This window comes from Musa acuminata, chromosome BXJ3-8 (assembly GCF_036884655.1).
Source record: "Musa acuminata AAA Group cultivar baxijiao chromosome BXJ3-8, Cavendish_Baxijiao_AAA, whole genome shotgun sequence".
Taxonomy (NCBI): Eukaryota; Viridiplantae; Streptophyta; class Magnoliopsida; order Zingiberales; family Musaceae; genus Musa; species Musa acuminata.
The window spans coordinates 8137483-8151892 of NC_088356.1; the positions used below are offsets into that span (position 1 = coordinate 8137483).

The 14410-nt window shown below is 40.8% G+C and overlaps 4 protein-coding genes across 5 annotated transcripts; 2 read left to right on the forward strand and 2 right to left on the reverse strand.

The window, feature by feature from the left end:
* Positions 1-1116: 1116 nt before the first annotated feature.
* Positions 1117-2207, reverse strand: LOC135646191 (uncharacterized). Of its 2 annotated transcripts, none has more exons than XM_065165463.1 (2): positions 1897-2207; positions 1117-1356 (listed from the first exon to the last, which is right to left on the reverse strand). In XM_065165463.1, exons 1-2 carry the CDS (start codon positions 2100-2102, stop codon positions 1290-1292), a joined length of 273 nt encoding a protein of 90 aa, XP_065021535.1. In that variant the 5' UTR covers positions 2103-2207; the 3' UTR covers positions 1117-1289. The 2 variants fall into 2 exon arrangements, with proteins under 2 accessions (XP_065021535.1, XP_065021534.1); XM_065165462.1 differs by having other exon boundaries at positions 1841-2207.
* A 588-nt stretch (positions 2208-2795) lies between these two features.
* LOC135645083 (monothiol glutaredoxin-S11-like) lies at positions 2796-6792 on the forward strand. The gene is made up of 3 exons (XM_065163153.1): positions 2796-3130; positions 4551-4625; positions 5204-6792. Exons 1-3 carry the CDS (start codon positions 2948-2950, stop codon positions 6452-6454), a joined length of 1509 nt encoding a protein of 502 aa, XP_065019225.1. The 5' UTR covers positions 2796-2947; the 3' UTR covers positions 6455-6792.
* Positions 6793-7902: 1110 nt separating this feature from the next.
* On the reverse strand, positions 7903-10239 carry LOC135645084 (E3 ubiquitin-protein ligase RMA3-like). Its single transcript, XM_065163154.1, has 2 exons — positions 10058-10239; positions 7903-9064 (listed from the first exon to the last, which is right to left on the reverse strand). The coding sequence occupies exon 2, from the start codon at positions 8838-8840 to the stop codon at positions 8286-8288; it is 555 nt and encodes a 184-aa protein (XP_065019226.1). The 5' UTR covers positions 8841-9064; positions 10058-10239; the 3' UTR covers positions 7903-8285.
* A 1681-nt stretch (positions 10240-11920) lies between these two features.
* LOC103993266 (calcium uniporter protein 3, mitochondrial-like) lies at positions 11921-13365 on the forward strand. The gene has a single exon (XM_009413266.3). It carries the CDS (start codon positions 12039-12041, stop codon positions 13020-13022), a length of 984 nt encoding a protein of 327 aa, XP_009411541.2. The 5' UTR covers positions 11921-12038; the 3' UTR covers positions 13023-13365.
* Positions 13366-14410: the final 1045 nt, after the last annotated feature.

The following is a 14410-nucleotide window of genomic DNA, read 5'->3' on the forward strand; positions in this document are numbered from 1 at the left end:
GTGATTCTTAATTTACCATCTATGCCCTGACAGCCTCACAAGCAGCTCCGGGATTGAAATTTCCATAGATGAAAATCATGACAATAAGAACTTTTTACTAAAAATATAAAAATAAAAGATAAAAAAAATAATTTTTTTATTTCAATTGGTGATAATGGATGGTGACATCGTTAGGGGTTGTGAGACGGGTTTTATGGATGAGAAAAATGACGATGAGAGATGAGGGTTGTTCTGCATTTGGGTACGCAAATGCGGAGTAGCAAAAGGGTCGGTCGACATATGCATCAATGGCTCTTTCGTTGTCGGACAACTACATCAACACTCATGCAGTTGCCAATCGATGAAAGGACTGCTTGGCATCGACATTTGTATCAACGTTGACGTAGAGCAACATCGCTCGATAACTGCATCCCATATAGATATAAAGCAACGTCGTTCGACATCTATATCGGCAACCCTTTCATCGCTTGATAATTGTGTTGACATTGATGTGGATGCAGAGCGATGTTGCTCGATAATTACGTCAATGTCAATACAGTTGTCGAACGATAAAAGGGTCTCCAATGCAGATGTTGAGCGACCCTTTCGTCGCTTTGCATTTGCATCGGTGTCGATGTAGTTGTGAGTGATGAAATGTCATTTAGCATTTGCATCAACAGTTCTTTTATTGCTCGACGTCAACGAGCATCGATGGTCCTTTCATTGCTCAACAACTGTATCTACGTATACAAATTGTTGAGAAAGGACCACCAATTGCTATAAAACAACTTTTATCTTTCGTCGCCTCTCTTCATCCATAATAACCACTAGTATCCCCCAACTACGTCATCATCTGTCATCATCAATTAAAATATAAAAATTATTTTTTTATTTTTTTATTTTTATGTTTTTGTTAGTAAAATCGATAACGTTATAATAAATAGATACGGATATTTCACTTTCATATTTCATAATTATAATGATGTATATAATTCTTTAAAGTGTATTGACTGAAATACCAATGGTAACTAGAATTAACCCGAGAAATCCTAAGTTCTTCATAAATTGCTCTAAATCAGGTATTGGACCAATGGAACAACAGTTTCTAGAAAGAACCCAATCACAGCCAACTCAAACTGTATCTCAAAAACTATTCATCAAACTCCAAATACATTCTGTAAGCATTTCTCCCTGGAGAATAGTAATGTCGAATCAATTCGTCGATCTGAAAGCCAAGCTTTCTGTAAAGGGAAAGAGCAGCAATTCTGGTAGGATCGACATGAAGGCAAATCCTCTGAATTTTTCTCGTTCTACACCTTTGGATTGCTGCTTTCAGTAAAGCTTCTCCATGACCCTGCCTTCTGTGACTCTCCTTCACTGCAATAAAAACATTGCTTGACACAAGGAAAAGAACAAGATTTTGTCGATTTTATTCAATTTACTGGGAGAAAAGAAGGCATCAAACAAGTCAATAAGTTCATGCGATTCCCACAATTCACAAGCTAATGTGAACGAAGAACACTAGAGGCTCGGATCTTTCCTCATTTACAACAGCTTGTGATTTTGATCTCTAACAACAACAAGTCACTGAAAAACCAGAGAAGCAAATGGTTCTCTGAACAACAACGACAACTTGTGATGCGGAAGAAGAAATCGCCAAGCTGACCGAAACAGATAAGCAAACTTAATAATAGATCGTCACCGAAGAATCAAAAGGCAATATTTTCATCAGGAAAGACAGGATCAACAGACCTTCATATCCTTTCCGAGAATCAAAACCCTAATTGGCGAAGACAAATCGAAGCAAACACTAGGCTTTCCACCAGACGACATCGAGTTGGGGGGTACGAGTGACACTAACCGGCAAGTTTGGTGATTGAAGCGCACAGGGAGGAGATCCAGGAGTACATGACATACCCAACGATCTCTTCTTCTCCTTCTTTTCCTTTGTTGGTCTTCAGGTACATGACTCCGCTGTTCTTCTTCCTCAACTCATCGTGGAAGGATTTGGAAAGTGATTCGTGCTTGGGGAAAATCTTCCTCTCCAATCTCACGATCTCTTCCACCACCGCCGCCGCCGCGTCTTTACTTGGATCCAATTCTGAGATCGCCGCCGCCGCCATCCTCTCCAGACACTGGGCTCGACTCGATCGCTACTGTTTCCACGCACTTCCGTATCCATGCGGGTCGCAGTTTTATGCGGCTGCATATTGCTACCCTCTTAGAATAATATTGTGCGTATAAGCAATCGTTACTTCAAGAAATTAAAAGTGTTACACATTTATTTGATATATATATATATATATATCAATATTTTTATTTAGTGGTCATCTCTCTCTGACATATACATTTGCGATCAGTATAGCTCCAAGTCAGCATGCTTTTCTTCTAGTGGCCCACCACCACACTAATTCATACTCCCCTGTTGTGGATGCCTTCTCTGTCATGTGTTGCCTCAGTGATGGAGCTTTCAAAAAGTTAAGTTCTTTATGTATCTGAAAAAAATATGTGAAGTCTGACCCCTAATGTTTTATTGATTTATATTTATTACTATTAAATTAGATGAAGTTATATATATTTTTTTATTAAATAATATTTTAGTTATTTATTTATTTTTATTTAAAATTTTGAGTTAATTTAGTTATTTAAGGTTTTTGAGTTATATTATTTATGTTGCTTATATTTGTTTCTTTTTGCTGTAATTTTGAGTTGTTGCAGTGTTCGGTATCTTGTAACGGATTTTTCGCGTTCCGTTATGTTTTTGTAACGGATCTATCGATGAGCTTTTCTACACTTTTCGGGAGAGCGAGCATTGAAAACAGCGTCAGCCCCTCTGTCTCTCTCTCTCTCTCTCGGAATCTTTCGACGTCAACCCTCGAAGAAAGCGCGCTTTTATCTCCTCCTCTTCTCTCCAATCCCCTTCCCCGATTCCCAGCAAAAGAACCAAAGAGAGAGCGACGAAAGAGAGATGGGTAGTGGCGGCGGGAGCGGCGTCAAGGACATCGGATCGAAGGCGGATCTCGACGACGCGCTCCGGGGTGAGGCGCCGGTGATAGTCCACTTCTGGGCGTCCTGGTGCGCCGCCTCCAAGCAGATGGACCAAGTCTTCGCCCACCTCGCCGCAGACTTCCCTCACGCGCTCTTCTTCAGGGTTCCTGCTTCCTCTACCCTCTCTTTTGTTTGTGTCTTTCGTTCTTTTTGCTACGAGGTTCTTCTTTGTCGTGGTGATGTCGAAAGGGCAGGGCCTATTAGGGTTCTAATAATCTTTTGTTGGGGTTCCGTGATGTGTAGTTCACTAAGTGGCGATCCGTCGGCTAATTCGTGTGAAGGGAGACTTAATTCTTGGCGTCGACAGGGCATCTTTGTAGTAATGTGAAGCTCGGCTTTTCGTAATCATTGCTTAGGGTTGAAGTTGGTTTTACTCCCTGTTAGATTACTGTAGGTTACTTGAACTTTCTGAGTTAACTACTTAGAGTTCAGAAGATCTGCAGGTTTGCTACTTACATGGTAATTCGATTAGCCTTCCAATCTAGATGTTTAGGTGGCTATTTATTTTGTCTCACAATTTACAACAGAAAATATGCAAAGGTACATGTTACATGGCATGTCTTTTACCATAATACTACCTGATGAAAATACTTTTGGCTAGATAGACCAGATGAACACTCTCCCATACTGCTAAAAGAAAAAAAGTGAACCACCTGAGGAGATTTTTTTTTTTTAATTCTTATAGTTCATTGTAAAAAAAGTCTTCCATGTTATTTTAGTATTTTGATTACAAAGTAATGTTATCAATTGCCATTTCTGACAATATTCTCGTGGGATCTGTCCTATGTGCTACCACCTAGGAATCTTATTAATCTGGAATACCTTAAGGCACTCTAGTTCAGTATATGTATCCATTTTCTCTAGTTGTTTCACTTCTTCTGGTGTGCAGCCACCTATAATAGTCACCATATATATGGCCGATCCAGGTCACTGAGGCATTTTTTATTTTGATTAAACATTAGTAGTGGATATTAGAATTCAAAACGAAATGAATTCTTTTGTGCCTAAGCCAATAGCATTGCTTTCTAAGCGGAAACAGTTTTTCATTGAAAAGTTGATTTATTGCCGAGGCACCCGCAGGGCAGAAGTGATCATGTCGGCACTATGTTAGCTTTGACAATCAAGCCAGATGATCCATCCTAGCATTGTATATGCTGACAGTTGAAACATCCAGATATCTACTACCTAATTATAGAAAGTGAAAAAGTTGATTTTTCTTCTTGTTGTTTCATATTTAACCAGTGTCTAGCATTACTTATCCCTATTTTGACTGAATTATCAAGGAAAGAAAATTACTTTTCTACAACATGCATAACAGATAGGATGCGATTTGTCCTAATCAAGAAGAACCATTAGATTTTTTTGTGATTCTGAATAAGAAGAATGTAGTTCATTGTCATTCTTCTCTTTGAGGATCTCCTTGTTATTTCTGCAGTCTATGTTGATGTAGAAATCTAGATCTTAATTGATGCCTCAATTTGGGTTGTCAGTTTGATAAATACAAGTCAGTGATCTTTAATCAGGTTGAAGCTGAAGAACAGCCAGAAATTTCCGAGGCTTATGCAGTCTCAGCAGTGCCATATTTTGTCTTCTGCAAGGTTAGTGTTTCACAGGCTGTTTCGTAACGTTGCTTTATTTTTGTTGTTCAGTGTGTACATGAATGAACCAAAAAACGTGACTTTTAAGAAATTAAGGATGTTCTAACTTGAAATACATGTGATGCTTCCTTGCTGGTCATATTTTACTCCACAAACTTCTACAATATTTTGCCTGTAGTTCTTGGAAAAGTTGCATATGAATGGTGAAATAACAAGGAAAATGCTTCTTCAACAGAGTGGTTTACTAAATTACTGATTTTGATAATTGATCAAAAACTTGGTGTCTTTTGGGTTGTAAAATCTTTCAAGCTGTTTGCCGATGCATGTTCTAGGTACAACAACTGTAGCATCCGAACTATTTGGGGTCGGCTAAGTGCATGTTCTAAATAAAAGAAGGAACTTTCTCAGTTAGTTTACTGCATTCTAGCCAACATAATTAGTCAAAATTTAAAGAAGGAAAGAAACATTGGTTGGTTGATAATTTTCTGTAAATTACTTGAGTTGCCATTACACTTAAGCCTGCATGCATAACTTGGACCAGGACACTTTGTAATCAAAGTTATTTCTCCCCTTTTCAGGATGGTAGAACTATCGACACACTTGAGGGTGCAGACCCATCCAGTTTGGCTAATAAGGTTGCAAAAGTTGTATCTGATAGTTTTGCAGGATCTGCTTCACCTGCCACCAGTCTTGAAATGGCTGATGCTCCTACTGAAACAATCAAAAAGCTGCCAGAAGAAAATGGTTCTTCTCACAATGAAAGTCCAAGCTCTGACCTCAGTGATGTGCTGAGGATGCGTCTGCAACAGCTTGTGAATTCTCATCCAGTATTTTTGTTTATGAAAGGCAATCCTGAACAGCCAAAGTGTGGATTCAGCAGGACAGTTGTTAACATTTTGAAAGATGAGGGGGTTGAATTTGGAAGTTTTAATATACTTATGGATGACGAGGTACGTGAGGGAATGAAGAAGTTTTCCAATTGGCCAACATTCCCTCAACTTTTCTGCAAGGGTGAACTTGTTGGTGGTTGTGACATTGCTGTTGCAATGCATGAAACTGGTGAGTTAAAGGATTTATTCAGAGAACATGGAGTTCCTGTCATTTCAAAAGAAACTGAAGTTGTAGACTCAACAAAAAGTTTATCTTCTGATGCTACTGTACTAGAAATGAGCGAAGAGCTTTCCGACTCCACAGGACTAGATGCTGCATTGTCTTCTCGTCTTCATGTCCTCGTAAATTCGAGCCCTGTGATGGTATTTATGAAAGGTAAACCTGATGAACCCAAGTGTGGCTTCAGCCGCAAGGTTATTGAAATTCTTCAGCAAGAGAAGCTAGCTTTTGACAGTTTTGATATCCTTTCTGATGATGAAGTTAGGCAGGGGCTTAAAATTTTCTCAAATTTTCCTAGCTATCCACAACTGTACATAGGAGGTGAACTTATTGGAGGATCTGATATTGTACTAGAGATGCATAAAAGTGGGGAGCTGAAAATGACCCTTGCTGAGAAAGGTATTATTTCGGAAGTTACTCCCGAGGACCGTCTGAAAAATCTGATCACTTCATCACCAGTAATGCTCTTCATAAAGGGTACACCAGATGCTCCTCGCTGTGGTTTCAGCTCTAAAGTTGTGGATGCTCTAAAGAAAGAAGGTATTGACTTTGGTTCCTTTGACATTCTGTCTAATGAAGAAGTAAGGCAAGGATTGAAGACATATTCCAACTGGCCAACATATCCTCAGCTCTACTACAAAGGCGAGCTAATTGGGGGTTGCGATATCGTGCTGGAACTGCAGAACAGTGGGGAACTGAAGTCCACACTTTCTGAGTAAAAGTTATATACATCAAATATCCAGTGTAGTCCTACTGTTGTCTATTAAGTTTTAGAGTTTGCTGTTCTATATAACAGAGGGAAGGCCATGAGACAATGCCGAGGCTGATTTGGTGCACATTGGTTGATATGGGTTCAAATCATGGAAATAACCTCTCCTGGTGAAGGTTTAGGTCTATACATTTACTCCATGGACCTTTTGATCCCTATCTGCCTTGCAGCGGTAGAAGCCTCAAAGTGGTACTTCCTTTTTATCAGTTTGCTGTTCTAAATTGTTACTTTCTGTTAGAAGTAAGTCTATATCTCCTACTAAGTTACACCAATAATGCTGCTTTTTTCTGGCTGGGTGAATCCAACTTTGAGCATTAAAATTGTAGTTCATGGCTTAGAGCAGATATGTTTTTAAAGTTTCTTGTTAGCTTCTTTGTTCATCAGATGTCAAGAAACCAACTTTGTTTACGTTTGCATCATCTGCTTGAAACTGAAAAGCATAAGAATAAAAAGTAAATTTTGCTGGATTAATTTCCACTTCTGAATCTTAACCATGGCTACAAGTCCAACATTTAGCATTGGATTACCAAGATTTTAGTTTTTCAGTAGGAGTTTGATTTTTGTGAAGATAGTCTAAAATATTTGACCTTGGTGATTCTGGAAAAGGTCGGTTTGGAGACTGGTAAAGTTTCTGGGAAAATTCATGAGAAGTATACCAAGTATGTTAGTTGTAGACAAACTACAAATGTTTGTAATGAAGAACTATGGTTTGTTTTTCCAGGTAATGTCTAGATCATACAAGGAGGTGAAATTGAAAAAAGGAATTATTGCATGAATTTTGTTATTGTAATTCATTTTTAGGCAAACCTTCTTCTGCACAAATGCATGTGTAACCAACAAGTGAGTTAAACCATATGAATCATTCTTCTCGTCCAAACACTTTTGTATTGCTCCTGTATTTTATCATCTCCTTGGACTTCAATTTTTAGTCAATTATTATATCCACATGAATAATATCACAAGGTCTTGGATACTTCATAAGTCCGGGGACAGGGAAATCTATTAATCTTAACACGTATTGGGCATTTATGTGCGCAGGCAAACCAATTCATTCATGACTGCATGTAAACACTCCTGCGCGACAAAGTCGAGATATGCAGCCATGCAAATGTGACCTGTGTTCTTCCACTCCATTGTGGTCGCACTCCTCCGACTCTTCTTCATCATCTTCTTCTTCTTCCCTTGCCCTTCTCCCTATCTTTTTTCTCCTCATCTTTTTTTTACGGGCGACAGCATAGGAGCTATAGCAAGGGGACGACGGAGGGGCCCTCATCTCATCTTCTTCCTTCTTCCCCCTTCTCCTTAACTTCTTCCTTCTGTAGAAGAGTGAAAGAAGAAGGGAAAATAAATAAATAATGAAAGTTTGTTTTGGTTTAGCACAAATTCAATTAGTGGGGCTTTTGTGAACAAACTGTCCAATTATCTGCCTCATTTTGCCATAGTATATACATCAACATTGTACAAAGAACTTAGTTAGCTCCAAACAAACAAAAACAAAAGAATCAAAGCCTAGTTTGTTGTCCAGAAGAAGCATGGAGTCTCGAAGCCTCGACTTACTCCAATTTCTGCAACGACACTGATTTCTTATGCCATGCTCAAAGATTCAAATGTATAGCTTTTGTGCTGCTGCTGCTGCTGCTGCTGCTGTTTTGTGGTCTTTATGAGCATTTTCCTCGTATATTCCCCTCACAGTCTTCGAGAATTTTCCTCTCCTATCCGGTTGGAAGTCCCCTCTGCTGCCTGCCTTCTTCTTATGCGCAGAGCTCAAGAACCGTGCACTCTCAGAACAAGAACAGGCACAGAAGAGCACAGCAGCAAAGGAAGACCCATAAATGATGGAGTGACGTCTCCAACACCATCTCCCGCCTTGTCAGCCTGGTGCTGCCTTGGTCTCGTGGTATCCACGGCAGCACCGCCATCGCTATTCCCCCGAGCCCTCCACCCGCCGGCGACGTGTAATCCCAACTAGGACTATGGCGACGGTGACGACGCGGTTGAGTCTCCGGGTGCCGCGCTTCACTGGCACCGATCGCGTCCCGGAGGGGCGGCGGCGGCGGGCGGCGTGGTGTCTCGGGGCGCCACTGGGGCCTCTTGCCGTCGCGATGGCCCCGGCCGTAGAGTGGCACCAGGCCGTCCGGGGAGAGCCCGAACTTGCAGACGGGGCACTGAGCGCCGCCCCGCTGCCGCTGCTGCAGCCACTTGTACATGCACGGCCAGCAGTAGAGGTGGCCGCAGAGCGTGACGACCGGCTCCGCGGCAAAGTCCAGGCATATGTTGCAGTCGAAGCACCCGTCAGCCGATGCCTCCACGCCGTCGCGGTGGCGCTCTTCCTCCATGCCGTCTTCGGCTGCCCGGTGGGCGTACACGTTCCAATTACTTGGCAGCAGACGATGGTCACTGCCACAAGCAAACAACTCGATCGCAGTCGCTTACGTGCGAGGCTTTTCCGTAAGGCCCACCACCGGAAGAGTAGAGGGAAAAAGGCACCACAGAGACAAAACACCTCTGCCGATGTATACTTTAACTTGGAATGCTTCAACGACGGATAACTCCCGCTTGACTGCATCCGTAAGTCGATTAGAAAACATCAAATCTAGTTTACATTATAGTCCCTTGTAATTAATATCTTGATTTAATTTTACATCGGGAAGTGGATTAGAATTTAAATTAACTATCTTATAAAAAAAAAAGATAAATACATTAATATAAATTTAAACTTAAATATATATATTGAAGCTGACATGGAAAGGACCATAAGGACCGTAAAAACCACCAAACTACAGATAGAACAGAGTGCTGCTACATCTACCTACGTAATCTGACAGACAGATCAAGAATTGAATGCACGTCGTTGCCAATTCAAGTGGACCACCAATAATGTGATTTCCACGCCTCTCTGTAATGAGAGGCACAGGCCTCGATGATGTAACCTGATCTTTTGAACTAATGTACATAATTCAATCGAGCACGGAAGAAAACAGTTGCTATGAGCCACATTGATTTGAAGCCATCATCTTAAATACCTTTACCATCTAACCTAAAAATTAACAACATAAAGTAATATAAAATGCACAAAATTTGAAATTACCAAATCCCTTTATTTATGTATGGCTCTGTAACTCTCTTCCGTCTGCTGCTTTTAGGGTTTAATCCTTTGGAGACATATGCCTAATTTTTGATCGAGGAGAATGATTTCTCATCATTTTATCCGGTAACAGCAAAGAGATCTCTTATTCCGAGGTATGTAAAGCTAATCTTTCCCAAGGATCGATCAGGAGAAAACTAATAAGAAAGAAAGAGATCTCCCGCCCCCGTAAAGAATGATCGGGTATGAATAACGAAATGGAGACGAGATCTCGAAACAAAGTTAAAAGGATTCCATCGGATCTGATGCAGACAACCCCCGACGAGTTCTTCATCGAGAACCCGGCCTTCGTTCGATCCAACCGAAAAATAGAGGAGGAAAGACACGCAACGATCGCGAATCAAGAACCGGAGGGGGAAGATGGAAGAAGACGAATAGAGAGACGACGAGGGGTTTAAGATGCCGCACCGATTTGGGTCGCGCCCTTCTCATGCGGAGTCGGAGACGGCGATAAGAAGAGGTGAAGGAAAGGAAAGCTTCTCCTTCGGCTGTGGTTGCTGATGCTGAAGTTGAACTCCTCCTCCTCCTCCTCCTCCTCGTCGATCTCCGAAAAAGAAACGAAGGAAAGAGAATAAAGCGCGAGATGGTGTGTCTGTCTTAATTAGAATTTAAAAGATCCTAATGATTGACGATAATATCTTATGATCATATATAATCTTTGTTATTTATTGTTTTTAAGGAATCCAAAATATATTTAGAAATCCCTTCAAACCATAAAAATGGATATAAATATCATCTCAATCAATCATAAACTGAACCACGCATAAAAATAAATAAATATATGATTCATGTTTTTATAAGTTTTTTTCTTTTTAATATTTATTTACCCACCAAATCAAAATGGGAGAAGAATTGAATTGTTTTATAAGAGTTTAGTTATCAAACTTAGGTTTAAATATTTTGAACGAATAGTGAGTGATTGGTGTATAAAATTAGTATTAAGGTATTTATAATATCGAGTCACCTCTAGATTAAGTCTCATGTGCATCATAATATCATAATATGATTAAATTATTAGTGTCATAATATAATTTATAATTATCATTGGATTGAGTTATATATATATATATATATTTTAAGATATATTTAAATTTTGATGATGATATCAATTAATGAATAACGTTTTGATATCGGAACAACGACTTTGCATTAGATATTTTGAACCAATGGTTCGGGTCATTCGGATAGATAATTAAAATTATAAATCTTTCTGTCAATACCCTTAGCCTTCATTTTGACCCACCATTGAAGTGACATTGATGGGCAGATGACCTAACAAGACCACATGCAACCATGGCGTTTTAATCGATCAAAAAATTAATTTAAGTATCGAATGAATCTAGTTGGATTCTTTCTTTGCTTAATATCATATTGTTTTGAGATATCAGTTGGATATAAGTTAATATTTTCATATAATAAGTTTTTTTTTGTTGTAATCCTTTGATCAATTTTTTATTATTAATCTCTTCACATGGGATTATTCACAGTGAGAATGAAGCATAGAATCCCGGATATTAGGGACATAATGCAACGTTGTTGTGTTGCTTCAAGAAAGCTACTGCAATACGGGAGGAAATGATACGTGTGGGATGCCACTTCGCAAGCAACGCCGAAGTTGGCAACTGGGGAAGGCGAAGGCCGCCGTGGAGGACGATGAAATGGGCCATACGTAGTTTCCTCCATCTGGGGAAGGCTGCTTGCCGGCCACCTACACCACACAAGCCTCGTTTTCTTTTGACGAGAACCGTTGGATCCCGATCGAGCGGCTCTCGTCTCCCCGTTCTTGGAAGGTGGTGCAAGGAATCCTTCGGCCTCATCTGATTCGTTCTGCTCTTTATATTTTTATTATTAACTATTTTTTTTAAAAAATAATATTTTTTATTATTTATAATCTAATATTACTAATTTTATTATTTTTCATAATTTATCCTCCGAGGAGAAAATAAAAAATAATATAAAAACAATTGAAAATTTAAAATAAAATTATAAATTATAAAAAAATTATAAATGATAATCTCGAAAGAAGAAGAAGAAAAAAAAAAGAGTGAATGAAGTAAATATTAGTTACTCAAATATTAAATTACACTAATATTTAGATCGCATTTTTTATGGCTGAACCCTTTGAGCCGGACAGAGCAGAAGAGAGCATATTTGATATTAGCCTTCGTTTCAAGTGATACTCGTGATATGACAGACACATGAATCGATACGCTTCCTGTCACGCTGTCGATTCGCCTCGCCTACCCTTTCATCACCCATATATATCCCGCCCTCCCACTTCTCCTCCCTTCTCCACCGTCCGATTCAACCCCGCTCCGTTCCGTTCGTAGCTCAGCTCCCGATCCCCCATCTCTCGCGCGCTCTCTCTCTCTCTCTCTCTCTATTGCAAATGGCGGCTGTCCGTGGAACCCTTGCTCGCCGCTTATTCCAGATCGCTAAGGTCGGTTCGTCCGCTGGCGCCGCCAAACCCCTCCCCGGCGCCCGCAATGAACCGCGTCCGATTCGGTGCTTCCTCTCCTCCTGTCCTCAGAAACAACCGTTCTTCCAGCTGCCGCTGCCGCCGGACCGCCTCGCGCTCCCCGTCGGCGACCCGCTCGTCCGGTGGATCCGCGGCCTCAACTCGGACCGGATCCGCCTCGATCTGCACCTTCCGCCTTCGGGATCGATCCCCGCGGGAGCGGACGAGGTAGCCAGAGGAGAGAAGGGGATGTTGGTGGGGGACGTGAGGAAGGCCGTGAGGGCGTCGCAGATGGATGCGGCGAGGGCGAGACTGACGGCGACGGGGGAGAGCTGCGTCGCCTACTCGGAGTTCGTCCGGATCTGCAGCGAGGCGTCGGGCGGCGAGCGGGGCGTGGAGGTGGCGCGATCGCTCGACGAGTTGGGAGCGGTGATCGTTTGGGGCAACGTCGTCTTTCTACGGCCGGAAGAGGTAGCCAAGGCAATCGAGACGGCGATGATCCCGTCGGTCGAGGACGCTGAGAGAGGAGAAGAGCTGAGGAGGATGGAGGAGACGAAGGCGGAGATCGACCGGAGCGCGGCGGCGCTGGTGAGGAAGGAGCTGTGGTGCGGGCTGGGGCTTATGGCGGCGCAGACGGCGGCGTTCATGCGGCTGACCTTCTGGGAGCTGTCGTGGGACGTGATGGAGCCGATCTGCTTCTACGTCACCTCCATCTACTTCATGGCCGGTTACGCCTTCTTCCTCGCGACATCCAGAGAACCCTCCTTCGAGGGCTTCTTCGAGAGCCGCTTCGCCGCCCGGCAGAAGCGGCTGATGAGGGCCAGAGAATTCAATGTCGATCGCTTCAACGAGCTAATCGGGGATTGCCGCCGCCCGCATCCCTCGTTCGCACCCGTTAGTATGCGGAAGACATGACCCGAGCAAAGAGGCCGCCTTATCAACGGGAATAATCTTAGACTTGATGGGAACGAAAGAAAAAAAAATACATATATAAATATAAATATGAATTATCACGTTAAGTCAAATTTTAATTATCCAGACCTAAGACCTAATCTGGTTTTTTTAATCAATCTGAAGTTAAACTTTATCAATCTGATCCAATCAATGTTGGACAATCTCGATAATATACTTTTGATGCTCAAGTTAGTGAGCTAGATCGGATACGACGTATTTGAGAATGACACAATGCTTCGACACATGATGTAAATCGAATGACGGAGTGTGAATGGTTAATAGGAAGTGACGAGATTATTGAGTATTAGTGTGCCTATCTTATGATATCGTGGTGTCAGTTATCTAATGCCAAAGTATCAATCATGCGATACTAAAGTATTGGGCTTCTGACATTAGAGTGTCGGTCATGTAGTGCTGAGATATCGGGTGCTTAACGTTGAGGTATCAATTATGTGATATTGAGATATCGACCACTTGACATCGAGATATCAGACATGTGATGTTGAGGTGTTGATCACGTGGTCTTGATATCGATATGTTGGATGTATAAGTCTAACGTGTCGACCACGTGATATCGATGTGTGAGTCATATTATTTTACCAATAACATCCCTAAAAAAAGAAAAAGACAAGATCATTACATAAGGAATAAAATTTTAAAGTTAAAAAATAAAAAAATTAAATATTTTAGAAAAAAATATATAAAAAATAAAAATGAAGTAGGGTGAAGAGTGAAAATAACTTTTGTCTAAAGATGATAAAATGTTACAAATGTTCGACATAATTAATGCTAATTGTTGCACGCCATAAATATACATGGATCTCGACCTAAGTAACCATTTCCGATGCGATGACAATTTAATATTTTGGGCATTCCAGCAAGAAGCTTTTTCTTGTGAGGGGTTTGCACACCTCTGAAGGTTTTGAAATAGCACATTTGCCTCCTCTTTATTTTGATGTCACTGTTCTTATAAATATTTAGGAAATATATTTTTTTTTCAAAAAAATAAAATAATTTATTACACTAAATGATGTATGAGATGTGTAAATATGAACTGAAACTTAAGATCTATCACTTATATAATAATACACTCAGCAATCGGATGTCTCATATCCAACATATGTTACATCTTGAAATATCTAATTCTTTATGTATCTAATGTTTGTTTGTATCCATCAATAAATTGATATAGATATTGATAGCGGGATATGGGATTCATTTTGGAGTCAAAATCTCATCAAATAAAATTTGATGATGATAACTTGCTCTTAGACGGAACACACCCGCTCTTAACTGGTACAAGTTCAAGTCGAAATCGGACAAGGGTGTATTAGATTCTTAATCCGAAC